Source organism: Myxine glutinosa, chromosome 13, assembly GCF_964187855.1.
Source record: "Myxine glutinosa chromosome 13, kmMyxGlut1.1, whole genome shotgun sequence".
Lineage (NCBI taxonomy): Eukaryota > Metazoa > Chordata > Myxini > Myxiniformes > Myxinidae > Myxine > Myxine glutinosa.
The window spans coordinates 39,356,991-39,383,285 of NC_136273.1; the positions used below are offsets into that span (position 1 = coordinate 39,356,991).

Genomic DNA, 26,295 nt, shown 5'->3' on the forward strand with positions numbered 1-26,295 from the left:
GTTTCCCTCTCGGATCGCAGTCCCTGGTTTCCCTCTCGGATCGCAGTCCCTGGTTTCCCTCTCGGATCGCAGTCCCTGGTTTCCCTCTCGGATCGCAGTCCCTGGTTTCCCTCTCGGATCGCAGGCCCTGGTTTCCCTCTCGGATCTCAGTCCCTGGTTTCCCTCTCGGATCTCAGTCCCTGGTTTCCCTCTCGGATCGCAGTCCCTTGTTTCCCTCTCGGATCGCAGTCCCTTGTTTCCCTCTCGGATCGCAGTCCCTGGTTTCCCTCTCGGATCGCAGTCCCTGGTTTCCCTCCCGGATCGCAGTCCCTGGTTTCCCTCTCGGATCGCAGTCCCTGGTTTCCCTCTCGGATCGCAGTCCCTGGTTTCCCTCTCGGATCGCAGTCCCTGGTTTCCCTCTCGGATCGCAGTCCCTGGTTTCCCTCTCGGATCGCAGTCCCTGGTTTCCCTCTCGGATCGCAGTCCTTGGTTTACCTCTCGGATCGCAGTCCCTGGTTTCCCTCTCGGATCGCAGTCCCTGGTTTCCCTCTCGGATCGCAGTCCCTGGTTTCCCTCTCGGATCGCAGTCCCTGGTTTCCCTCTCGGATCGCAGTCCCTGGTTTCCCTCTCGGATCGCAGTCCCTGGTTTCCCTCTCGGATCGCAGTCCCTGGTTTCCCTCTCGGATCGCAGTCCCTGGTTTCCCTCTCGGATCGCAGTCCCTGGTTTCCCTCTCGGATCGCAGTCCCTGGTTTCCCTCTCGGATCGCAGTCCCTGGTTTCCCTCTCGGATCGCAGTGCCCGGTTTCCCTCTCGGATCGCAGTGCCCGGTTTCCCTCTCGGATCGCAGTGCCCGGTTTCCCTCTCGGATCGCAGTGCCCGGTTTCCCTCTCGGATCGCAGTGCCCGGTTTCCCTCTCGGATCGCAGTGCCCGGTTTCCCTCTCGGATCGCAGTGCCCGGTTTCCCTCTCGGATCGCAGTCCCGGTTTCCCTCTCGGATCGCAGTCCCGGTTTCCCTCTCGGATCGCAGTCCCGGTTTCCCTCTCGGATCGCAGTCCCTGGTTTCTTTCCTTCAAGTTGCCAAACCGAGGTCCTCTCCCTCCCCATTATCACTCTCTTCTCCAATGAGGACAAACCTGGCCCATTTCATAACATATACCAATTGTTGACATGTCCCTAAATCCCATCCCACAGTCATATCAACTATGCTAATCAAAGGAACAGAATTCATGTTATTTCCCCACTTTTCGTTCTTTCTCGTCAGTTAAGTCAATGTCTGACATTTCCCTCACTCACTTGGAATTTTCTTTATAGAGCCTTTGATGCATTTTGAGTCTAAGAAAGACCACAAAGTGTCATAAGCAGTTATAAGTTTGAATGACATCGTTACTTTGTGGTAGTTCTGGGTTCAGGGTGTAGATCTCACCATAATGAACGTGCTCCCGTTGATGGCAACGCCCAGCCCGTACCGTTTGCTTTCAGGTCAGCCGCCAATGCCTCACAGGCCTCCGGGCTTGGCAACACGTCACGGTGCCAAGGCAGAGTTTTGGGACCGAGCGCTTCAAAGTGTTTTTGCCTCCACACTCGACTAGCGGTTTGGGAGAAGTCTGGTGGATCATCCCCAACGAGATCGACCTTTTCACGGGCTACCTGTCCAATGACAGGCACTACCCACCAGCACCCAAAGGGAAAGAGGTGCGTGTACAGTTGCTCCTGTATGCTAAGGCAGGTACTTTGTCTTTCTTTATCACTTGTTTCAAGAAAAGCTGGGCCCAGAGCACACCCTGTAGAGCACTTGAGGAGCCAGGTGTTTGTTTTATGAAAACTGGAATATGAAACCCGTCGCTTCGCTGGCAGGAATACCAATCTTTGTGTAATTGCTAAAAAGCAACAGTTGTTGATGCTAAATTTTTTATCTAGGTGGTGTGTAGATGTACACTTGGGGAGCATATATATATATATATATTTAATAAACAGGAAGTAAATTCCTGCATGGGGCTTGTGTGAAAAAATTCTGGCTCAACCCGGGACTTGAACCCACGAGCCTCATCACTTGCGCGGTGACAGCCCACTGAGCTATTGAGTCTCTGGGATATCCTCAGAGATTTCTCACACTAACACTGCGAGCTTTATAATGGCCGATGTCTTACGTGCCTGCTCGGCATACCCCGGATGCAAGTGTTTATATATATATATATATCCACACTCTCAGGGAGTGAGGAGGAGGAGATTATTAATGGGATATTCATCGCAGCCTTGTTAGATGCTGAATAACACACGAAGAGGAAGATCAAAAAAATAATTTCTTGCCCTCCCACTCTCTTCTTTCTTTTGATCAAACTGTCTGGGGTACGTATTAGGCATGAGCCATGCCAGGAAACAAGCTCTGAGGCCACCTCGTCTCTGCCTTTGCCCAATTGCTTTAAAAACATGGCTTTCCATTTGCTTGGCATAGTTGTGATGGCTAACCTGTGGAGAAAGAAGAAAAAAGGATTCCTGGGATATCCTATGCTCCGTGCTTCCTCCTTTTTTTTGTGTCACACCTTCCTGGGAGTTTCCTGAATCCACTGTCGTTGGTTTCATTCAAATCTGTTAATTTTTTTTCTCAAGTTATACCACGATAAACAAAGAAACAGACAAACAGACACGGCTCCTTTTATAATGTAGATGTGATTTTTCTCTCTCATTGTGCCTGATAATAATCCTGGTGTTGGGCTAGCGGCTAGGGTGCCAGCTTAGGATAACCAAGGATCCTGGGTTCGAATCCCGGTTGATTGCTGAATTAACGCCAGGGGGGTTGACTCAGCCTGTCATAGCCAGCTTAGGATAACCAAGGATCCTGGGTTCGAATCCCGGTTGATTGCTGAATTAACGCCAGGGGGGTTGACTCAGCCTGTCATAGCCAGCTTAGGATAACCAAGGATCCTGGGTTCGAATCCCGGTTGATTGCTGAATTAACGCCAGGGGGGTTGACTCAGCCTGTCATACCTTCCGAGGTTGGCTAATTGAGTACCAGTTCACTGGTAATTCCCTGTTTGTCGTCATCGGCGACAAACAGGGTTGGCGGCAGGAAGGGCATCTGGCCATAAAACATTGCTTCAAAAAGGGGACCAACAAAAAGAACACACAACCACGGTGCCCGAAAAAGAACAACAACCACGGTGCCCAAAAAAGGCCAACCCCTGCTTTGCGGGGGAAAATGGCCTCTAAATGTGGTTTAAAAAAAATTTTTTTGTGCCTGATAATGATAATGATCAATAAGCAATAATTGCAGCCATTTCCTTCATAATTATATTATTTCTCAAAGTAATTTAATCTAATGAGGTTCGGCCTAATTCACAACAGGATGGTCTTCACCTTCATGAATCAGAATTGAATGTAAACACAAATGATGCTTTGTCCATTGTTCTGATCTTCCACAATCTGAATAGCCCGTTGCGATGGTCCCCTGCTCCCCAAATCGCCCCAGGTGTTCCTTCACAAGTTGTTGTCCATGTTCCATCCACGACCATTTGTGAAGAGCAGGTTTTCCCCTCAAGGAGCCATCGCCAGTATACGTGCAAAGAACGATCAATTTTTTGAAATTTTCTTCAGGTAAGATAATTACACAGCATTTATAGGACTATTTGACAAGTGGTGGCATGATGAGTCAACAACAATGACTGTTTCTGTTGTCTTGATTTTCCCCACTTTGCTCATCACCTCAACCCAATACCACATCTGCGTTTCCTCATTCCCATTCGCGGTGCATTGAGCCAGAATTCATGCGGAGTTTCAGCTGAACGAACCACCAGGTCTCCCATTCTGGTTCACCCCGGCCCAGTTCACAGGGCACATTACAATTGCACGGGATGCCTCACACTTACGGGACTTCCAACTATACGTTCCCAGTAATCGGTGAGCCATTGGGGAGTGGGGCTGATGCTTACTGGTTTGTGGACATTAAAAAAGGAAGAACACATGTGATGAAAAAAGGAAACGGAACTAAAGGGTCACGCTAGCGCCTCCTAAACAGTTGTGCAGAAATTCACCAAACTTGGTCGTTATGTTCACCACATGGCACAAAGGTGCAATTGCACTGTCATTTTGGGGAGGGGTCAAAAGGTCAAACACCAAAAAATGCAATTAAGGCCACATTTTTAAATGCAACTTTGTATATGCAATCAACATTGGGGAACACATGAAATGGGTAATGATTTTTTGGGATTTGACCTGACCCCCAGTTAATACTCTGGTTTGATTCCCGTTAAAATGTGATCCGACTGCAAACTGTTACCTGCCAGCTGTTTAGAGGCAAGGTGTAGCATTGCACGACTGCAGCTTCCTTCAACCCATAAAGTGCTTGATTTACTCGTTAGTAGGTCAGAAACCCTTTTTTTGTCATCGGCTTTTCTCCACCAATTAGAAGCAAGCTTTTATAAGGTACCCCGGGTATTATACATTGTAAGAAAGGTCATGATTCGTTCTTTGGGTTGACGTCAATTTAATGTGGTTTAAATTTGTATACAAATAGTGGCTACAACACTCCCATATAATGACCATATTTGGTAGGGCCACGATCGTGGCTGGTTGACCTGTGCGTGTCGGCCCCAATTGTGGCCCGACGCACTTTATGGGTTAAGAGGGGGGTTGTTAAACTGATTGCTTCATCTGCTAGTATTCATTTATTGATGCGAAGGATCCCACGGTGACGTTTGAAAGTAGTCAATTGTGTGTCCATGAATGAAATGAATGAATGATCGTTTTAAGGCCATTTTTCCCCGCTAGAGCGGGGGTTAGCCTTGCGGGCCCCATGACAATCATGGTTCCCTGTTTGAGGCAATGTTTTTATGGCCGGATGCCCTTCCTGACGCCAACCCTTGGTCACGCTCTTACGATGCGCAGGGAGGGATACGGTGTGCCTATTCTGAATCGGGGTACACACCGTGATCATTCATTCCAGCAAGCTGGTACTCAATTTGCCTACCTCGGAAGGATGACAGGCTGAGTCAACCCCCCTGGCGTTAATTCAGCGATCGACTGGGATTCGATCCTAGGATCCCAAGCCGGCACCCTAACCGCTAAGCCAACGCCAGGCTTGGTCCATGCCTTGGCAAAATCCCAAAACCTTGCCTCTTGTACTGTGGATTTACTCGCTCTCCTCGTTGGTCTGCCTGTGCCATTGGTGTTCTGTGGCTGGAACTACTTTTATGCTTTCACAGCAGCGTCGAGCGTCTTCCTTCCAGACAGGTACTCGCTGGGCTGGCAGGATTTCCTTGACTAGAGGTACGCACACTTGCCTTTAAGCTGGCTAGAATGGGTTTGAATTCCGACCCATCTATAAACTCATCCCAGTGTTTCACAGACAGAGTGATTCCTCAATGCGTGTGCCGTCCCTCGGATGGACGCTAAACAGCGTCCCGTCTGCCAGCATTAATTGGTGGATGTTAAAGAAGCCATAGTGTCCTAGTGTCCTTCGTGAAGAGTAGGCAACCTATCGCCGGCACCTTGGCCAAATTCCAAATTCCTGCCCTAACCAGCAGAGTGCATGCATCAATGGCACAGCCAGGCAGACCCTCAGCCAATAATGCTACCCCGCATCATTGTGCTGCATACAAACAAAGGTACTCTTTCTTTATCGTTTGGATGGAGTAAACACAACATTGTACTTCTTTTTAAACAGTTTTGCACTGGCATTTCACGAAATGACAGTAAGCTATACTTGTGGTTTTTCCACATGTACAACAGCTGACTAAGCAACCAGTGTTCTGTTGGTAGTAACACAATGTGCGGCCATTCCCATAGGTCTTTGAACGTGGACATGGAATGGCTCTTTGGTTCCAAAGAGCATGGAAACATGGAGGTTGACATAGGCCATGTACCACAGGTGAGTTCCACGTGTCACCGAGTCATGACTAATAATAATAATAATAATACATTTATTTTATATAGCGCTTTTCAAGAAGCCCAAAGGCGCTTTGACAGAGTACAAAAAACAAGTGCAAAAAGACAAAAATCAATAGGTAAATAATCAAAGCAAAAGGAAGGAGAAGGAGAAAAGATAGTCAGGGGTTAAATGCTGTGGGTTAAATGTTGAATGCAGTGTTGAATGTATCGGCTTTGACCTTTGCAAATTGGTCTCAATTCCAGCATCAAATAAGGAAATTATTCAATGACCGTTTGTGTGCTGGAAGTGCACGAGGCCTTTTTGAGCGACCGAAACGATAACAATAAGTCTGAACTTTGTTGCTGAAGCTAACCTTGATAATGTTTGTTTAACTCCGCTATGTTGTAACTTTTACCCGACAGGATAAGTGTCTGCATAAGATGGGTCAAACTGTTTAAGAGCCCTCCGTTGTGGCCACACAGATGGAGCTCATCTCGGAAGGACCTTCAATACCGCTGGAGATTTACGATGAGAATGGAAATGACCTGGAACTGAACTCGTCCGACCCCATCCAGTTCATCTTTGATGACATCAAGTGGGAATCGGAGATTTCTGTGCAGAAAGTGCTCAGCAGCTTGGAGCTTGCCATGTACCCGTTTACGAAGGTACTTGATTCTTTTCACCTTAACGATGATACAAATCTAGTTTAGATCAGGGTAGTTTGATTGATCGGTATTGGTGGGGTCAAAATATATCCCTTGTTGTACGAACTCAGCTGGGAGAGCTAGTTTACATGCACGTGATATCCTTTACTTTGTTTCTCTGTTGTGTTTCTTTTGAAGTGACACGTTTATCGACAGGTGCACTATTTCCCCTTCGTGGAGGCGTTTCCACGAGCCCAGGCCGAAGCCAAGCTGGTTCACTCGATCCTCCTTTGGGGAGCTCTGGATGACCAATCTTGTTGAGGTGGGATTTTTCTGAGAACGTTTTCCCATAAGCTGATTTTACTGCCCTTGAGCGAGATATTTTGCTTCCATTTTTCTCTTTTCTTACCGTTTTATTTATTTATTTGTTTGTTTTTTTTTGACCAATTGGTTCACCGTGCGGTCTACAGGCTCAGGACGGACACTCCGGGAGACGGCCCTGGAGAGTGAACCCGTCCTTTCCCTGCTCGCCAAGCGCTTTGTTAACAGCTGGGCCCTCGTCGCTGAGCTGAAGATTCTCAAGGTGACACGAATGAAGCACACCTAACTCTCCGACATTGTGTGACTCATTATTACTAGGGCATGCCCGTACTATATATAAGCTAGGACGTGCCCGTACGTGGGTGCCCGTTCCTTGCCAAAAAAAAAAAAAAAAAAAATTTGTGTAGGGGTGTGTGTGTGTAAACATCCTAGGGCGTGCCCGTACGTGGGTGCAAAAAAACATGCGTGCAAACAACAACAACAAAAAAAAACTTTGAAACCACGTGGCAGTAACGACCACAGAACCCCCCCCCCCCCCCTCTATTTACATGAATGGTTTGGTCCATTCGCAACGACCACAGAACCCCCCCCTCTATTTACATGCAATGGTTTGGTCCATTCGCAACGCCAAAGCGAACGGCGAACGGCTAAATCGCCATAGCTCGGTAAGTACTTGTCCGATTAATTTCAAACCTTGAAAAGGCACATCCTCGGGTCCCCAGCAATATACCTGGCAAGTTTCAAGTATATCGGACCCGTGGTTGTCGAGAAACAGCGGTCACAGACAAACGTACAAACGTACAAACAAACACACAGAGATTACTGGAATTATAGATAGATACCTGGCATGTAAAGATGAGTACTACACCGTGAATAAAAAGACAATTTTACACGGACTTAATATGTAGTTTCATCTTGTATTTATATTTTCACAATCCCTAAGCTATATAATCTGTGCAGTATTAATTAAACTTTTAATCCAATTCATTTAGCTCTTTCACGAGCCTCGATCTTGTATGCAAAAAAAAAAAAAACAATTTGAATTGATCCATTTTCCTCTTAAAGTTTTGTATAATCTTTATCACTGCCGATACACTATTTATTTGGCTTTGTGAAATTGAAAGGAAGTCTCATCATGAAGTGTGTAGTGACTCATTAATATTTCTTTACACCCACTAATAGTGGGAAGCACGTCAAGGTCACCAATATGGGACTTTCAAAATGACGTAGTTCTGTCCCTATTGCACAGCACGCATGCGCAGAAACCCCAAGTAATGAAGTAAATCGGGGCGACCTGGACATATGTGCCTCTGCACAACAAAACAGTTGGAGAACTTCCTGATCAACTCATCCAAAAAGTTGACGTGTTACAGTCCGTATTTACAAAAAGCCCCTGCGATGTGCGTCCATGAAAGGCTAAATATTGTGTGTTCTAATTTAAGATTGATGCTCATTTTGCTTTTTTAACATAGATGGGAAGGTCATACCCAAGGCTTGTGAATGCACAGGGTAAATTTAAACTGATATTTACTATTACTCATGTTTGGGTGGAGGCAGGGGGGGGGGGGGGAGGGTGCTGCAAATGAGGGAGGGAGCTGTATGTGCTGCAAATGCCGTTGTAAATATATATTTTTCGGTTGATTCCGGGGCCACGAGAAATTGTACTAGATTTTTGCATATGTTGGTGAAAGTAAAAGGTGTGTGTGTGTGTGTGTGTGTGTGTGTGTGTGTGTGTGTGTGTGTGTGTGTGTGTGTGTGTGTGTGTGTGTGTGCATGCTATTTATGTTATAGTTATTTATATATATATATATATATAGATATTGTACCCACCTCCACCGCCAGCTAATTGCATTTACAGGAAATGTTATGAACCCAACTCCTCTCATCCACTGATATTTCTCATATTCCGTGAGTCCAATTTGCATCCAGGAACAGAACAATCATCTTTAACCATTTTTAAATTGATGCTCTTTCATTTAAATGCTGAAAAAAATTATGTTTAAAAGATTATTTGCAGGATAAAAGTGCCTGGCGTGCAGAATAGAGTCAGTGTAGACACACACACACACACACACACACACACACACACACACACACACACACACACACACACACACACACACACGCACGCACGCACGCACACACACACACACACACACACACATAATACTAGCTCGCGAGCCTCACCAAGCGTCTTTACTGAGGAACGGGCTTGTTTCAGCTGAGGATAATGAATGTACCTGAGTTGCTGTGTTGTCATGATTTACACCAATCATATTACAAACAATTATTTTGCACAAATTTATTTGTAGTGTGTAGTGAAATTATACTGAAGGTGAACCCGGGAGTGCTCGCTCATCCCACTAAAGGGGCGTCTATAAGACCCGGGACAACCGCGGCGCAAGGACACTCCAGCGACACTTACTGTGACATATAGTCCTGTAGTTTGAATGGTATGTACGCACCTATATGCCGGACTTGCTTGCTTTGCCTATTGATATCGGTCATTCCCCATGTAATACTCCGATTCTGATGTCTATTGCATGAATGTATTTTACAGGATGTTACCACAGATCTAAATGATATTAAACCTACCCAAGGTACAAGTCGTGTCTGTGGTTGATTTTCACGACATTTAATATCATTTAAATCTACGAAATGGCTGAACCCGAGATGATCATGGTACCGATTCTCGATGCCGACGCACAAGCCGAGGAGTCGGGGTCGGAGTTCACCCACTGGCTCAAAACGCTGGAGAATTACTTCGCCGCACATGAACCAGAGCCCACCGCGGCGGCTAAGCTGTCTGTGTTACAGTCGAAGGTCCATCACCGCGTTTACCGGTGCATTGCTCGATTTGAGACGTACGCCACGGCTCTGGCCGAGCTAAAGCGACTATACATAAAGAAACGGAGCGCCGTGCACGGCCGGCATCAGCTCTCTCAGCGGCGACAACAACCATCGGAATCGATCGATCGCTACGCGCAGGAGCTGCGACACCTTCTTGCGGACTGCGTTCAGGAGGTACGGACCCAGGAGCAAGTTCAGGATGACCTTCTCCGAGATTCTTTCGTCTCTGGAATTAGCTCTGGAGCCTTGAGGCTCCGACTCTTGGAGACCGCGGAGCTGACATTTACGGAGGCACTACGGCTGGCTCACGTCTTTACAGATGCCCATGAACAATCTACCGCTTATGACCACTCACGAGTCGTGGCGGGGACTTCTCAACTCGCGTGACCGGAGAGGGTTACCGCCGAGGATATGGGGGAGGACTCGACCACGGCCAAGTCTCTGGGTGCTCCTGAAGCGGACACGGCATCCGGCCTGACTGCTGCTACCGCTGCCCGGCCACGGCCTGAACGGTACGCGAAGTGTTATTTTTGTGGGAATCGGCAGCACCCCCGAATAGAATGCCCGGCTCGGGAGGCCATATGCCATCTGTGCTCCACCAAGGGTCATTTCGCGAAGGTCTACAAAAAGTCCGTGCGAGGTACGCGAGCCCGCGCGGCCTTGAATGGGCTTATCGCTGAGCCAACGGACTGCGCACCGAGCGGAGCGCCCCGCCCGGCCTTGATGAGTGTCTCCCCTCCTCGCGGGCCCCTGGCTACACACTCGACCTTGATGGGGGACATCGGGCCGCCTAAACAACCGGCGCGACCACGACCGGCCGCGGCGCGATCGGCCTTGGCTGGCGTCCGGACGCCCACCTCAAACAAGCAACGAAGTACTGCTTTGCCAACTCCTCTGGATTCGCAGCGAACGCTGCACGGGACTCGAGCGACATCTGACGGCGGCTTTTACGAATTACACGCTACCGCACCAGCTCATGGAACGGTGGATGGCAGTGATCCTCTACGCGTGACTCGAGCGCCATCTGACGGTGGCTCTTACGAATTACACGCACCTGCTCCAGCGCGGCCGACTATGCACTTGTCACGAGAATCCTCCACGGGCTGCCCAAACGACCGGAAAACTGCAGCTGGAGTGGGATCCACTCGCGAGGCGCGATCTTCTCGCCCGGACGGCACGATACCTGCTGGGTCTTCCGGCCTTGCGCAGGCCATCATTCCGCTCAAGGTCGAGGGCGTTTTTTCACAAGCCTTAATCGACACGGGGTCTACGGATAGTTTTATCGATCAACGACTAGTGCATCAACATGGGTGGCCGGTTCTCGGGACTACACGATGGATCTTCATGGCCTCCCAAGGACTTCGGCTGAGCACAAAAGGGGCATGTCGATTGAAACTTGTGATAAAGGGACGCACGTTCCCAGACGTGTATCTCATGGTATTACCTGCGTTATGTGCCGACCTACTGTTAGGACACGATTTCCTTAAGCGACATGGACGTTTAGAAATGGACTTCGGTGGGCCGGACACGCTTGCTGTGTGCGCCCTCGCTCAGATGGACGTGGAGCCTCTCTCGCTGTTCCCCAACCTGACCACTGATTGTACCCCTGTAGCCGTAGAATCGCGGCGCTATTCTCGCGCAGACGCGCAATTCATTGCGGAAGAAATGGCCCAGCTCTTAAAGGACGGTATCATAGAACCCAGTCGGTCGCCGTGGCGGGCCCAAGTCTTAGTGGTGCGGAGTGAGGCCCATCGCCGGCGCATGGTAATCGACTACTCACAGACGATTAATCGTTTTACACAGCTGGATGCCTACCCCTTACCGGGGATGGATGCACTGGTACGCCAGGTGGCCCTGTACTCCGTTTACAGCACTCTCGAACTGCGTAGTGCGTATCATCAGGTCCCCATCTCTAGGGCTGATCGCGTCTATACAGCCTTTGAATCGGGTCAACGGTTGTACCAGTTCACTCGACTCCCTTTTGGGGTAACTAACGGGGTCGCTTGTTTTCAGAGGGCTATGGATGACCTCGTTACGAAGGAGAACTTGACCGATGTCTTTGTCTATCTGGACAATCTTACGGTTTGTGGGTATGACCAGGGGCATCACGACGCTAATCTGAAGCGCTTCCTCGAGGTCGCGCAGAAATATCGCCTAACCATGAATGAGGCTAAGTGTCGTTACTCTCTACGCACGGTAGATCTTCTGGGGTACACCGTGACCCATGGCTCTGTCTCTCCGGATAAGGAGCGTCTGCGACCTTTGCTCGATATGGCTCCGCCTAGCGATCGGGCTTCGCTGAAACGCGCTCTTGGGCTGTTCGCCCACTATTCAAAGTGGGTTCAAAATTTCTCCGCGAAGCTCCGCCCCCTCGTGGCCTGCGACACGTTCCCCATGGGCCCGGCCGCCATGGCGGCCTTCGAGGGCCTTAAAGCCGACATCACTGGCGCCGCTGTAGCGACAATTGACGAGAGTGCATCTTTCGTCTTGGAAAGTGATGCCTCGGATCATGCGATAGCGGCGACTCTCTCCCAAGGGGGACGCCCTGTGGCTTTCTTTTCACGGACTCTCACCTCCGCTGAGCGGAGGCATTCGTCTGTCGAAAAGGAAGCGTACGCGATCGTCGAATCGATTCGGCGATGGCGGCCGTACCTGCTCGGGCGGTGTTTCCAAATCGTCACGGACCAACAAAGCGTTGCATTCATGTACGACACCTTACATGCTCAACGCATTAATAATGAGAAAATCACTCGCTGGCGTATCGAACTCGCCGACTTCTGCTACACCATCAAATACCGCCCGGGGAAGGACAACCTGGTCGCCGACGCCTTATCGAGGCCGGCCACTTGCGCCGGGGTTGTAACTTTGGAAGGACTGCGCGCTTTGCACGGGACTATGTGTCATCCCGGGGTAGCGCGTTTCACGCATTTTGTGCGCAGTGGTAATCTGCCGTACTCGATTGAGGACATCCGCCAGATCTGCCGTGATTGCACTATCTGTGCGGAGCTCAATCCGCGGTTTTACAACCCTCCTATGGGGACGCTGGTTAGGGCTACTAGACCGTGGGAGCGATTGGCGATGGACTTCAAAGGGCCGCTGCCGGTGTCGAGTAACTCTCGTTATCTGCTCACTATCGTTGATGAGTATTCGCGATTCCCCTTTGCTTATACGTGCGGGGATATGTCGGCTGCCACGGTTATACGGTGCCTGCAGAATTTGTTTTCTATGTTTGGGTATCCGGCCTACGTGCATACCGATCGGGGTGCGGTGTTCCTGTCTCAGGAGGTGAGGGGCTACTTGCTCCAAAATAATGTCGCTTCGAGCTACACCACCCCGTACCGGCCCCAGGCGAATGGGCAGATCGAACGCTTTAATGGGATTATATGGAGGGCCGTCATGCTAAGCCTCAGGACCCTCGGCCGGGGCCTCGATAAATGGGCGTGGTCACTACCTGCGGCTCTAAACTCGATCCGGGCTCTCCTATGTACAGCCACCAACCAGACTCCTCACGAAAGACTGTTCCACCACCCTAGAAGCTCGGGTAGTATCCAATCTTTACCCAGCTGGCTCGCTGAGCCGGGGCCGGCCTATCTCAAACGAGCGGTTCGCGCTAGCAAGTACGACCCCCTTGTTGATAAGGTGCGGGTGCTCCAGGCTAATCCCGAGCATGCTCGTGTGATAACGGCAGACGGACGCGAGTCTACTGTCTCAGTACGCCATCTCGCCCCTTGTGGGGTCGACGACAGGGATATCGACGAACCAATCTACGAGTCTATGGACTCTACCGAAGCTTCCTCTATGGAACTACTGCCGTCACTTCCGTCGTCGCCTACTCCCTTGCCTGATGGCTCTGGGGTGCCCCCTCCGACACCCACCTCCGGCAGCTATTCCGACGCGGGGGACTCCGGGCTTGGGGACGCCGTTCCCGGTAGTCTCCGGACACGAACTGGCAGGGTAGTTCGCCGCCCCGACCGCTACGGATGGACCGACTGACGTGGATTGACGTACCCCCATTCGATTATTGCTGACGCTTGCTTGCGACCTGCCTAGCGGCAGTATAGTTTTAACGGCAGGGAGAATGTAGTGAAATTATACTGAAGGTGAACCCGGGAGTGCTCGCTCATCCCACTAAAGGGGCGTCTATAAGACCCGGGACAACCGCGGCGCAAGGACACTCCAGCGACACTTACTGTGACATATAGTCCTGTAGTTTGAATGGTATGTACGCACCTATATGCCGGACTTGCTTGCTTTGCCTATTGATATCGGTCATTCCCCATGTAATACTCCGATTCTGATGTCTATTGCATGAATGTATTTTACAGGATGTTACCACAGATCTAAATGATATTAAACCTACCCAAGGTACAAGTCGTGTCTGTGCTTGATTTTCACGACATAGTGTTTGTGATTTTACATTTTTATAAACAATTTAGGTTGAAAAAATATATAAAATTCAAAAAAGAACCCCTCGGCACATACATACGGGAGGGTTAGGTGCAGACTGGAAGTGTGGGACGATTATAAACAATTTAGGTTGAAAAAATATATAAAATTCAAGAAAGAACCCCTCAGCACATACATAGGGGAGGGGTAGGTGCAGACTGAAAGTTTGGGACGATTACACCTCACCACCACGTAATTCAAAACACCTCACTACCAAGTAATTCAAAACACCTCACCACCAAGTAATTTAAAACACCTCACAGCCATAAAACACGTAATAAAAACACCTCACAGCCATAAAACACGGAATAAATACACCTCACCACCACGAAATTAAAAACACCTCGCAGCCATAAAACACGTAATAATAACACCTCACAGCCACGAAATTAAAAACACCTCACAGCCATAAAACATGGAATAAAAACACCTCACAGCCATAAAACACCTAATAAAAACACCTGACCACCACAAAATTAAAAACACCTCACAGCCATAAAACACGTAATAAAAACACCTCACCACCACAAAATTAAAAACACCTCACAGCCATAAAACACGTAATAAAAACACCTCACAGCCATAAAACACGTAATAAAAACACCTCACAGCCATAAAACACGTAATAAAAACACCTCACCACCACAAAATTAAAAACACCTCACAGCCATAAAACACGTAATAAAAACACCTCACCACCATGTAGTCATTCAAAACACCTCACCACCACATAATTAAAAACACCTCACCACCATGTGATTTAAAAACACCTCACCACCATGTGATTTAAAAACACCTCACCACCACGTCATTTAAAAACACGTCACCACCACATAATTCAAAATACCTCCAAATGTATTTGTATTATACATGATATCACATTTTATAAACAATTGAAGTTGAAAACTTAAGTTGAAAAAAAAAAAAAAATCCCAAAAAAATTCCAAAAAATAAAAAATTGGAATGTTTTTCTTCAAAAATACCCTTAGGACATACCGACGGGAGAGATATGTGCATACCAGAAGTTTGGTACGGTTTCACAAAAGTTTGAGAAAATAGTTCAGTGACAAGACAACACAACACAACACAGGACAGGACAGACACTGCACATATCTATATACAGACTTGGCATTTAATATGGAATTTTTTTTTTTCTTGACTTGGGTTTCCTTTCTGAACTCAGAATATCAATCTGGTGAGTTTCTTTTACGCTTTGGTGATTTCTTTGTTAAAAGAACCATGTCACTGATTGTCTTTCGCAGCAAGAAGTCAATAACAGGATTATATCACAGGTGGCGTGACAAAATGTACGGACAGCTACATTTGACGATTGGCTTCACAATCGGGTATATAAGGGTTGTTGCATTCTGTATTAGTGGAAAACAACTGCTGCACGTCTACAAAAGTTATTGCCGCTTCCTCTGGAGATGGTCCGTCAACTTGACAATGCTGTTTGTCATGGAGTGGTGGCTTTACGAAATTCCGACATGAAACAGTGTGCTATTGCTCGGCAGTATGGCATCACTCAAGGTCAGGTGTCAAAGATCCCGAAACGAAATGCTCAGAGGGGTGTCCCTCCTCCAATATCAAGGCCAGGACGTCCCCGCAGAACCACAAGGAGGGCTGATCGCCAGCTGCACCGGTTAGTCCGCAATGGCCATACCAAGTCAGCTAATCGGCTTAGGGCTGAGTGGCAGCAACTGACAAATGTGCCTGTATCCAGAAGGCTAGTCAACCAACGACTGGTTCAAGCAGGCTATCGTGCCAGGCGTCCGCTGAGAATGCCACACCTGACAAGACAACACCGCCAGCGCCGATGGCAGTGGGCCAGAGAGCACCATCAATGGCAGCCAGGACACTCGAATCACGTGATCTTCAGTGACGAGTCTTGATTTCTGGTCTATCGTCAAGATGGCCATGTCTGAGTGCGCAGACAAGTGCATGAAGCCTACAACGAAGATTGTATAGTGCCAAGAGTCCAAGCTGGAGGTGGTGGGGTGACCGTTTGGGCTGCTTTTCATGCAGGGGGCAAAACTGACCTGGTTGTTCTGAATGGAAACCTGAACCAGTTCAAGTACAGGGCCATTCTGCAAGAAACATTGCTTCCATTTGCTCGTGTAGCCTTTGGAGGAAACTTTGTCTTCCAAGATGACAATGCATGGCCTCATCGTGCTCGCATGATCCAACACTTTCTTGCTGACCGTGGTGTAGAGCATATGGAGTGGCCTGCCATGTCCCCGGATATGAATCCGATAGAGAACTTGTGGGCAGAATTATCGCGTCAAATCGACAACTTGGACCAGCAGCCGACCTCTGTGCGTGAATTGCAGCAGGCTATTGTAACTGCATGGCAAGCGATTCCTGTCCAAACCTTGGCAAATCTCATGAACAGCATGCCTCAACGTGTACGTACTCTCCTGAATGCTCGTGGGGGTTACACGACGTACTGAACTGTAATTTTACTGTCCGTAATCCCAGTTGTAATTTAACTTTTGTTTTTGTTAAAAAAAAAATTGGCTAATGTGCAAAATAAAGAAATACTTCTGGAAAACGTACAGAAGTTTAACACAGTACTGTCCATGAATTGAGTTCAATATCAGTTTACATCACTTTCAAGGATCAATTTATTTGCTTAGAAATGTCAAATGTGGTTTTTGTTTCTTTTAAAGGTCACATTAACAAAATCTAGAATAATTTCAACATAATTCCAATGAACTTTTGGTTCTAAGTCAACTTGAAAAGTAAGTTCACCCACACAAAAAAGAATTCCATATTAAATGCCAAGTCTGTATATAAAACACAGTTTGTGTGTGTGTGTGTGTGTGTGTGTGTGTGTGTGTGTGTGTGTGTGTGTGTGTGTGTGTGTAACGTTACCGATAGACTCCTAAACGGAGAGGCTCACGTGCTTGATATTTGGCAGAGACATGGCCATTGAGCCTGGGAAGAACATGGCCTACCTCAAAATATTTGACGAGATCCATATTTTTTATTCATATTTACCTCAGCGCATTTCAGCGAGGAATATTAAACACGGAATCTGAGCCGGTGGCAGAGCAGCGCACTGATTCGCTCAGAGCGATCACGTGATGTTCCATCCCCGCCGCCAGACCATCTATACATATAAAACACAGTTTGTGTGTATGTGTGTGTGTGTGTGTGTGTGTGTGTGTGTGTGTGTGTGTGTGTGTGTGTGTGTGTGTGTGTGTAATGTTACCGATAGACTCCTAAACGGAGAGGCTCACGTACTTGATATTTGGCACAGACATGGCCATTGAGCCTGGTAAGAACATGGCCGACCTAAAAATGTATTTCATAATATTTTTTAACCATATTTTTACCTCAGCGCATTTCAGCGAGGAATATTATGCACGGAATCTGACCGGTCGCAGAGCAGCGCGCTGATTCGCTCAGAGCGATCACGTGATGTTCCTTGCCGCCATTAACTCAGTTATGCGTTCGCACGTATTTCAGAGCGAAAAGCGATTGCGTTTTTTCACATTTCAGCGACGAACATTGCCATTCACACCACATAGGTTTTTTTCCCTTTCATCTTTAGATCCATATTTTTTGCCATAACGTAGCGCATTATGGCTCTCTCAAGCTCGAGTTAGCCAATCACCTGGGAGCATGAGGCCACGTTGGCCACGCCCATGACAGGACGCAGAGTTGCAATCGATCGCTCAGAGCGATCACGTGATGTTCCTTGCCGCGCGATTGCGTTTTTTCACATTTGAGTGAGGAACATTGCCATTCACACCACATAGGTTTTTTTTTCTTTCATCTTCAGATCCATATTTTTTGCCATAACGTAGCGCATTATGGCTCTCTCGAGCTCGAGTTAGCCAATCACCTGGGAGCATGAGGCCAAGTTGGCCACGCCCACGACACGACGCAGAGTTGCAATCGTGCGTTTGCGTCGTTTCTTACCACGTGTAAACGTGGTATTTTGTCTACGAGTATTTTGAATTTGGTATTTTGAATTTGTCTACGAGTGAGTGACTGGAAGACTGACTGTGATAAAGGCAATGGCACCGAAGAAAAGAAATTTGTCACGTTCAACCTCCCGAGCAAGGAAAATCGCTGATCGGAGACTCCATGAAGCCGATGAAGGTACTTTTCACCATCGACAAGCCAATCAAGAACGTGTCTCTAGATTCAGACAGCGAGAGACAGAAGATGAGACAGAGGCACGTCTAAACGCCAATCAACAATGTCTGGCGAGGGCCAGACAGCGAGAGACAGAAGATGAGACAGAGGCACGTCTAAACGCCAACCAACAATGTCTGGCGAGGGCCAGACAGCGAGAGACAGAAGATGAGACAGAGGCACGTCTGAATGCCAATCAACAAGGTGTAGCGAGGGCCAGACAGCGAGAGACAGAAGATGAGACAGAGGCACGTATAAACGCCAATCAACAACGTGTAGCGAGGGCCAGACAGCATGAGACAGAAGAACAGCACCAAAAACGACTCAAACGGCACAGAAAACGCTGAAGCAACCGCGTAATGTTGCGGTGCTGTTTAACTCTGAGTGAGAATAGTTCTAAATTTTTAAAACTTTCATCTGATATTTGTGATGTATTTCAAACAAACTGTATTTCCCATCTACACGGCCATGTATTCCTATTAAACACGGCCCCCTCCCCCCTCCCCCCTCCCACCCCTCCCACCCCCTCATCCTCCCATCCCTCACCCCCTCACCCCTCCCCCTCCCACCCCTCCCCCTCCCCCCTCCCCCTCCCACCCCTCACCCTCCCATCCCTCACCCTCCCCTCCTCCCCCTCACCCTCCCATCCTTCACCCTCCCCTCCTCCCCCTCACCCTCCCATCCTTCACCCTCCCCTCCTCCCCCTCCCCCCCCCCCCATGCCTCACCCTCCCCACCCCTCCCCCCTCCCCCTCCCTCCTCCCATCCCTCCCACCCCCCTCCCTCTCCCATCCCTCACCCTCCCCCTCCCCACCCCCCCTCTTCTCCACCTCTCCCCCTGCCCCTCGTCTCCCCCCCCCCCCTCTTCTCCCCTCCCCCCCGTTCCCCTCCCCTCCCCCGCCCGGCAATGCTGGGTACTTCTGCTAGTTGAACATAAAACACAGTTTGTGTGTGTGTAATGTTACCGATAGACTCCTAAACGGAGAGGCTCACGTACTTGATATTTGGCACAGACATGGCCATTGAGCCTGGGAAGGACATGGCCTACCTCAAAATATTTGACGAGATCCATATTTTTTATTCATATTTACCTCAGCGCATTTCAGCGAGGAATATTATACACGGAATCTGAGCCAGTGGCAGAGCAGCGCGCTGATTCGCTCAGAGCGATCACGTGATGTTCCATCACCGCCGCCAGACCATCTATATATATAAAACACAGTGTGTGTGTGTGTGTGTGTGTGTGTGTGTGTGTGTGTGTGTGTGTGTGTGTGTGTGTAATACCGATAGACTCCTAAACGGAGAGGCTCACGTGCTTGATATTTGGCAGAGACATGGCCATTGAGCCTGGGAAGAACATGGCCTACCTCAAAATATTTGACGAGATCCATATTTTTTATTCATATTTACCTCAGCGCATTTCAGCGAGGAATATTATACACGGAATCTGAGCCGGTGGCAGAGCAGCGCGCTGATTCGCTCAGAGCGATCACGTGATGTTCCATCCCCGCCGCCAGACCATTGAACATAAAACACAGTTTGTGTGTGTGTAATGTTTCCGATAGACTCCTAAACGGAGAGGCTCACGTACTTGATATTTGGCCCCCTCCCCCTCCTCTCCCCTCCCCCCTCTTCCTCCCCCTCCCCTCCTCCTCCCCTTCCCCCACCTCCCCCCTCCCCTCCCTCCCCTCCCCCTCCTCTCCCCTCCCCCTCCCCTCCGTCCCCTCCCCCTCCTCTCCTCTCCCCTCCCCTTGCCCTCCTCTCCCCTCCCCTCCCCCTCCCCCTCCCCCTCCCTCCCCTTCCTCCTCCCCCCTCTCCCTCCCCTCCCCTCCCCTTCCCCCTCCCCCGCCTGGCAATGCCGGGAACTTCTGCTAGTATATATATATATATATATATATATATATATATATATATATATATATATAGATACATACACACACACACCTCTTGTGCGAAAGGCCATATTTAGCATTGTAATACATCATTTTGACAGTCCTGTGTTGTGATGATGGTCCCTTTTTGTGTGCTGGCTATGAAATGGTGTATAAACAAGGACAAAAAGGAAACATCACCACAGTAGGATGAGTTTGATCAGAAAACATTCAAGGTTTCAATGGGTCGCGTTACTTTGCCATCAAACACGTTAAACACGGCAACGGGAGTTTGAGAGGAAGAGCCCAAAGGAGTGATGAATAAGATTAAGAGGAATGAGGGAGGATGAGAGTTGGTGCGAAGGATTGGTTTTGTTACAAATCGAGGAAATTATGATGTTCCATGCATCGGGGAATTCTTCAGGTCCGTCATCTCCATAAATATCAATCATCGATGCAAGGTTATATGTATTTATTTTTAAAACTTTTTTTTCTACACTAACTGCTGACAAACTTTTGAAATTGTTTACTCGTTTTGAGTCTCCTTTTCATTTAACACTTTTAACGGGGAATCGATTGGCAAACAGCTAAAAGGTTGAATTTTCAGTTAATTTTCTGAGTTTCCAGCCGTTGTTATCCTTGGCCATTCACCAATCCACTTCTTATTCGGATTTGTTCAAATTCCAGGTGTGTCGGTGCTTCCACAGGTTCCCGGAGCGCTGGCTCGAGGCTTGCACTGGCCTGCGCGGATCCTCTAGGCCTGGCGTCTCACCGTTTAACCTTCAAAATATTTGGATGTAGTTTGACCTACACTGCGTATGCCTCGAATGAGTAAGGGTAGCAAAGCAGGAAGTGTTTGCTCAGTCTTGTTTAACCACCGCCCTGTATCCTGACTGTTGTGCATTGTTTTGGAGGCTCGAGGCGCAGTTATTTACACGTTCCCAACAAAGTTGCCAACGCGAATGAGATCGCGTAATGTGAGAAATGTGTGGGTGCACATGTCGTATGTTTGTGCTGCCATTTAGGACGCCATTCCGTAATCAACATGGAACCTTTACAAAAGGAACTGATTTTATCTACCGGCACTGATGAGGGTTTATTGCTAATTGGCATCTTTATCATCTTCAAATTGTTGTCTTCTTTATCCTATTCAGATTTTAATCACCTAACTCTGCCACATCTCTCTGACTTGTTCCTTCTTCTTGACAACTGTCATTCTTTGTTGCCCCATTCGCGTGTTTATATGCCACGTTATCTCCGTTCGCCCAAACCTTCGCTTGCCTTCAGCAATTCCCTGCAATAGGCATCAGAATATTCTGCTTTTCCTTCATTCTCCAAATCCAATCCTCATACTTTCCCATTTTGCTCTGCTTCTCCTGCTCTCACGCCTGATGCTATTATTCACTGACTATTTTCTCTCTCATACACACATTTGTTGTTTTCTCAATCCAAATCACTTTTAACATCCTTCAAGAGCAGCAGCCTTTGAATGCAGTGATTTATATCCCATCACTTTTTTGTCCAAGTGTCCATGCTTCACAGTCCCATAATACCATGTTCCAGACAAGACATCTACAGGACATTTCAAAACGAGTACCCCCAAGGAAGTTTTCTAGCTTCCGCCTTACCCTCCCCCCCAGGTTTCTGCAAGATACACATGGTTCACCTGCAGCCCCCTCTGGTGAAACTACAAAAATCCAGGAACACTGCTCAGCTCCACTCATTTGTTCCTCATTTTTTTTTCTGCCAGTGGAACCACCTTTTCTTGCTCTCTTCAATATCATTTTTTCCTCCAGGTTTTCAGCACAGCTGTTCACTACCATCTCAGATCATTCCCAATCGAAAACAATGATCTTTTCTACCCCAATTAAACCACTGCCCCCAAATTTCCAGTTTTTATTTCCTGAGTTTTCTCCTGGATCCATATTGTCCACCCCCTGTACCCACTACCTCCTCACAAGTCTACCTCTATTTTGTCCCTTGGCCCTGCTGTTGGCGTTCCACCCTACTTTCTGCTGTTCATTTTGTTCTGTTGCATCCTGATCCATTCTGTATTCTAGTTCTTCCATGAGCCTCAACTTTGTATCCAAAGAAAATGCAGGTTGAACAACCAAGAGTGCTACACATTCATTTGTCCTCATCACTGTGGTAGACTCTCTGCAGCAACTTGTGGCGGAACCACCACTTGTCCCTGGGGAGCCTGATTTTGTTGCAAGCTCTCGGGGCAGCTTGCGGATTGGAGGTGGGGGGAAGGCTTAGGTGTTCTTTCTGCCTTGCGTGTTGCGTTCCCGGTACTGCAGTGCCAATTAGAGGGTACTGCTGGAGTGTGTTCCCACAGGCTTGCCACCAGAAAACGAGAAGCCCAACCCCGGGTGTAGTGCACTAGGTGGCTGCCTCATCCATTGGCGCATTATATTGGGTCCCCTTTGCCACTTCGCGACTGGAGTCTCACTGAGCACACGATTCCGGGGAGGCTCTTCCTCGGCCACTAGTTTATCCGCAGTTCCTCTCCCGTCTTAGAAACCTGCTTTTCACCAATCTCCCTGACCTACTCACTTGATCCGAACTGAGAACTTCCTGCCATGATAAAAGTCACATGGAATGGAAATTTCCGAAAACATGGATTGGACAAAGTCAAAAGTGAATAAAGTCTTATAGCATTAGTATTGCTTCATCCTTCTGCAAGGAATCCATTCATGATCATAACGTTGTGATCTTGATCTCGGTAATTTTGCATAACCTGGATACATTTACGAGCAGCTTGGTGGTGAGTGGGGCAAAGCCTTGTTCCGTTGGATCGATGTGGATTTGATTCCCATGTCCGCTCAGGAAGGCGTTTTTTTTCTTAGTCTAACCCCAACCAGCCAGTTCGTGAACGGAGCTGCACCAAACCTGCAGTTCTGTGAGTTGCTGGCCCCTATTAATGGGATCTGGGCATAAGGTGATGATTATGATAATGATCTCACATGGATGTATAATGTTAACATTTTCAAGTACTAAGTACAGTGTGGTGTGTGATGGTATGAGGAAGGCAAGTAGAGTGTGGTGTGTGATGGTATGAGGAAGGCAAGTAGAGTGTGGTGTGTGACGGGATGAGGAAGCCAAGTACCGTGTGGTGTGACTTATCAAGAAGCCAAGTACTATGTCGTGTCCATGTGTGACGTGTTGAGGAAGCAAAGTTCCGTGTGGTGTGTGACTCGTTGAGGAAGTCAAGTACCGTGTGGTATGTGACGTGTTGAGGAAGCAAAGTACCGTGTGGTGTGTGATGGGATGATAAAGCCAAGTACCGTGTGGTGTGTGACAGGACAAGGAAGCCAAGTACCATGTGGTGTGTGAAAGGATGAGGAAGCCAAGTACTGTGTGGTGTGTGACGGGATGATGAAGCCAAACGCGGTGTGGTGTGAGACGAGATGAGGAAGCCAAGTACCGTGTGGTGTATGACGGGATGAGGAAGCCAAGTACTGTGTGATGGGATGAGGAAGCCAAGAACTGTGTGATGGGATGAGGAAGCCAAGTACCGTGTGGTGTGAGACGGGATGATGAAGCTAAGTACCGTGTGGTGTGTGATGGGATGAGGAAGCCAAGTACCATGTGGTGTGTGACGAGATGAGGAAGCCAAGTACCGTGTGGTGTATGACGGGATGAGGAAGCCAAGTACTGTGTGATGTGTGCTGGGACGAAGAGGCCAAACAATGGATCTTATTGCTGCGTGACTCCCCCTCGGTTAAGACCGGGGAAATCACGAATGGCAGTCGAGCGTTAATGAGGCGACGATCAATGGCGGACTTCACTCTATATGCGCGGGAGGAAGAAAGGAAAGAAGAAGAAGCGGGATTTACCTGACGGTCCACGCGGTCTTCAACCTGTGAAAAGTAACTCACAAAAACCCGATTTATAGTACAAAAATAAACGATTTATTATACGGAACCCAAGAACAATGGACGCGCCGGTAAATAAATATAATCCTAAATTGGGACGTCCCCACACCAGACTTCTAAAACAACACAAAGGAGAATTTACAAAAGGAACCGCGTCGTGTGGTGTGACTTTATCTCTGTCTGGCTGGATGTCAGGGATCGTCGGCTCCAAACGCACAAGCCCGCCGCGGCTCCGATGTTGGCGGGAAGCAAGGCCGTGATGTGCCCCCGTTCGCGCGCTGCCAGGCCAACGTACGCCGCTGCGCGGCCCGCCTTGTTTGCATCCTCGGTCCCATACGCGAATGCAGGTAAGGAGGATCGTCGACGCTCCACCATCCGTCGTCGCCCAACAAGCCAAGGTCCAAACGGGAAGAGGTCCAACGCTTGAAAAGCAGGGAAGAGGAGGAGTATGTCCAGGGCAAACAGGAGCTCCAAGCACAAGAGACAGTTCTAACGAGAGGGCGGAGGGAGCGAGCAAAATGCCGGCGAGCGAGTGGTTTTGCCGGCCGTCTCATGACGTCAGCTCTCTTCCCCCATCCAACCAGTGCGTCGCTTCTTGCACGTCTTTTGCGCCCTCCTCTCTGATTGGCCGAGCGCTTCGCGCCTTTGGTGTTATGCCTTCTGCCGGTGGCCAATCAGTGTGTCGCTCCTTCCACCAATCACGGGGAAGCTTCCTGCCCCTCCCCTGACCAATCACAGTCCTTCTGGGCGTGGCTATTTCCTGCCTGTTCAATGTCTGCTTGCCATGCCGCCGTAGTGCGTGGTCGCTTCCTGTCTGTTTTCCTGTGGTGTCATTGTGGCGAGTGGGGATTTAATTAATGTGGTGTGCTATTGGGCCTAACTAATGTAAATGAGTGCATTGCCATACGGGACACCGGTATAATCACAGGTTTGACATACGGGGGGAATAGCATAATCCCTACTCTACCTATCACACGATCATCCTTGTATGATCACAGATATACACTTAATTCAGACAAACCGCCTAAACAAACTTATTACAGGTGCATAATATTACATCACGACAGCCGGAGCATAATACCTACGCAGATCTACCTGGATCTATATATCCCCCAACCCAAAATTCATAACATTATTTTATGTATTTTGACTGAATCCAGCCACGAAAGAAATTGACAAGATGGTGTAGAATTGCTCATGAAGTTCTAAATATTTTAATGAATGGAACAAATGGTAGGTAGACATTGTGCATTTGTAAATCTGTACATTACAGGACATTTTACTTCAAGTATTCTTGTAATAACCCAATAAAATAACTCTGCAGGAAAACAAAGATGACTTCATGTCCAAGATTGCGTCCATACATTTGGAGAAATACACCTTTCCTGTGGAAATGATGATTTCACTACCAAATGGAACTGTGGTAAGTTATGAGCGGGTTATGTTAGCAATAGATTTGTGTTGTAAGTGAGTCATTTGCATTATGCGTGAATTGCTACCCTCGTGGGAGGAGAGGATATTGCATTTGGATCTGTTTGTTACTTGCAAAATCGAAGATTCGCCATTATATTGGTTGGTCTGGAATTTCTCCACGTGGTCGAGGTAGTCACAAGCTGGAGCATATTGTTTTCTTTCGGTCATATGTCAATGTCACAAATCATAAATTTTCATCCAATTGACTTGAAATTTAAACGGCGTTTGCATATTGGGTCGCTGAAGCCTATTATTTTTGAGGTCAAAAGGTCAAGGTCTCAATTTTAATTCGATTGACTTGCAATTTGAATATTGGGTCACTGAATTGGTTCACCAATCAATATCTAGAAGCCTATTGTTTTTTTTGTGGTCCAAAGGGCATAGTCGCAGTGACTGATTTTGCAAGTTTTGCAATATGACAATGTTTATCTCTGCCAAAAATACAGTATTCACGTTGGAATGTGTGTACGTCTATTAATTACGTACCATTTGAAAGTGAGTATGGATTAAATATGTACTATTTGAAGGTGACGTTTTCCATTGATTTTGTACTACTAGCAGGGGTACCCAGTGCTGTTCTAATCCTGTATGGAATTTTGAAGAAATCGAATTTTGTTTTTAGTTTGCAACTTAGTTTGCATTTTGGGTGAGTAGGTTTTGCTCCGAGTGAGTTGAGTTGCGCTTGAGCGAGTTGGGTTGCCCTGCTAGGTTGTGTTGCACTGCAGACAATTTGGGTTTTGCTGCAGGTGTGTTATGTTGCGCTGCGGGTAAGTTGGATAACCAGCGAATTGATTTTACTTATGAGCAAGTTATGCTCCGGGCGAG

General features: G+C 48.0%; 1 protein-coding gene across 4 annotated transcripts in view; it reads left to right on the forward strand.

The window, feature by feature from the left end:
* The window catches only part of SELENON (selenoprotein N), a 46,652-nt gene that overhangs the window by 11,902 nt on the left and 8,455 nt on the right, over window positions 1–26,295 (forward strand). Inside the window, exons 4-11 of one of the 4 annotated variants that reach the window (XM_068134284.2) lie at window positions 1,459–1,671; window positions 3,446–3,570; window positions 3,736–3,873; window positions 5,761–5,842; window positions 6,325–6,507; window positions 6,703–6,808; window positions 6,957–7,069; window positions 25,322–25,420. In XM_068134284.2, coding sequence (XP_067990385.2) covers window positions 1,459–1,671; window positions 3,446–3,570; window positions 3,736–3,873; window positions 5,761–5,842; window positions 6,325–6,507; window positions 6,703–6,808; window positions 6,957–7,069; window positions 25,322–25,420 — 1,059 coding nt within the window. Of the gene's footprint in view, window positions 1–1,458; window positions 1,672–3,445; window positions 3,571–3,735; window positions 3,874–5,760; window positions 5,843–6,324; window positions 6,508–6,702; window positions 6,809–6,956; window positions 7,070–8,665; window positions 8,942–8,994; window positions 9,261–9,367; window positions 14,029–25,321; window positions 25,421–26,295 lie in introns of those variants that run through there. The other 3 variants (XM_068134285.2, XM_068134286.2, XM_078767345.1) reach the window with 3 other exon arrangements.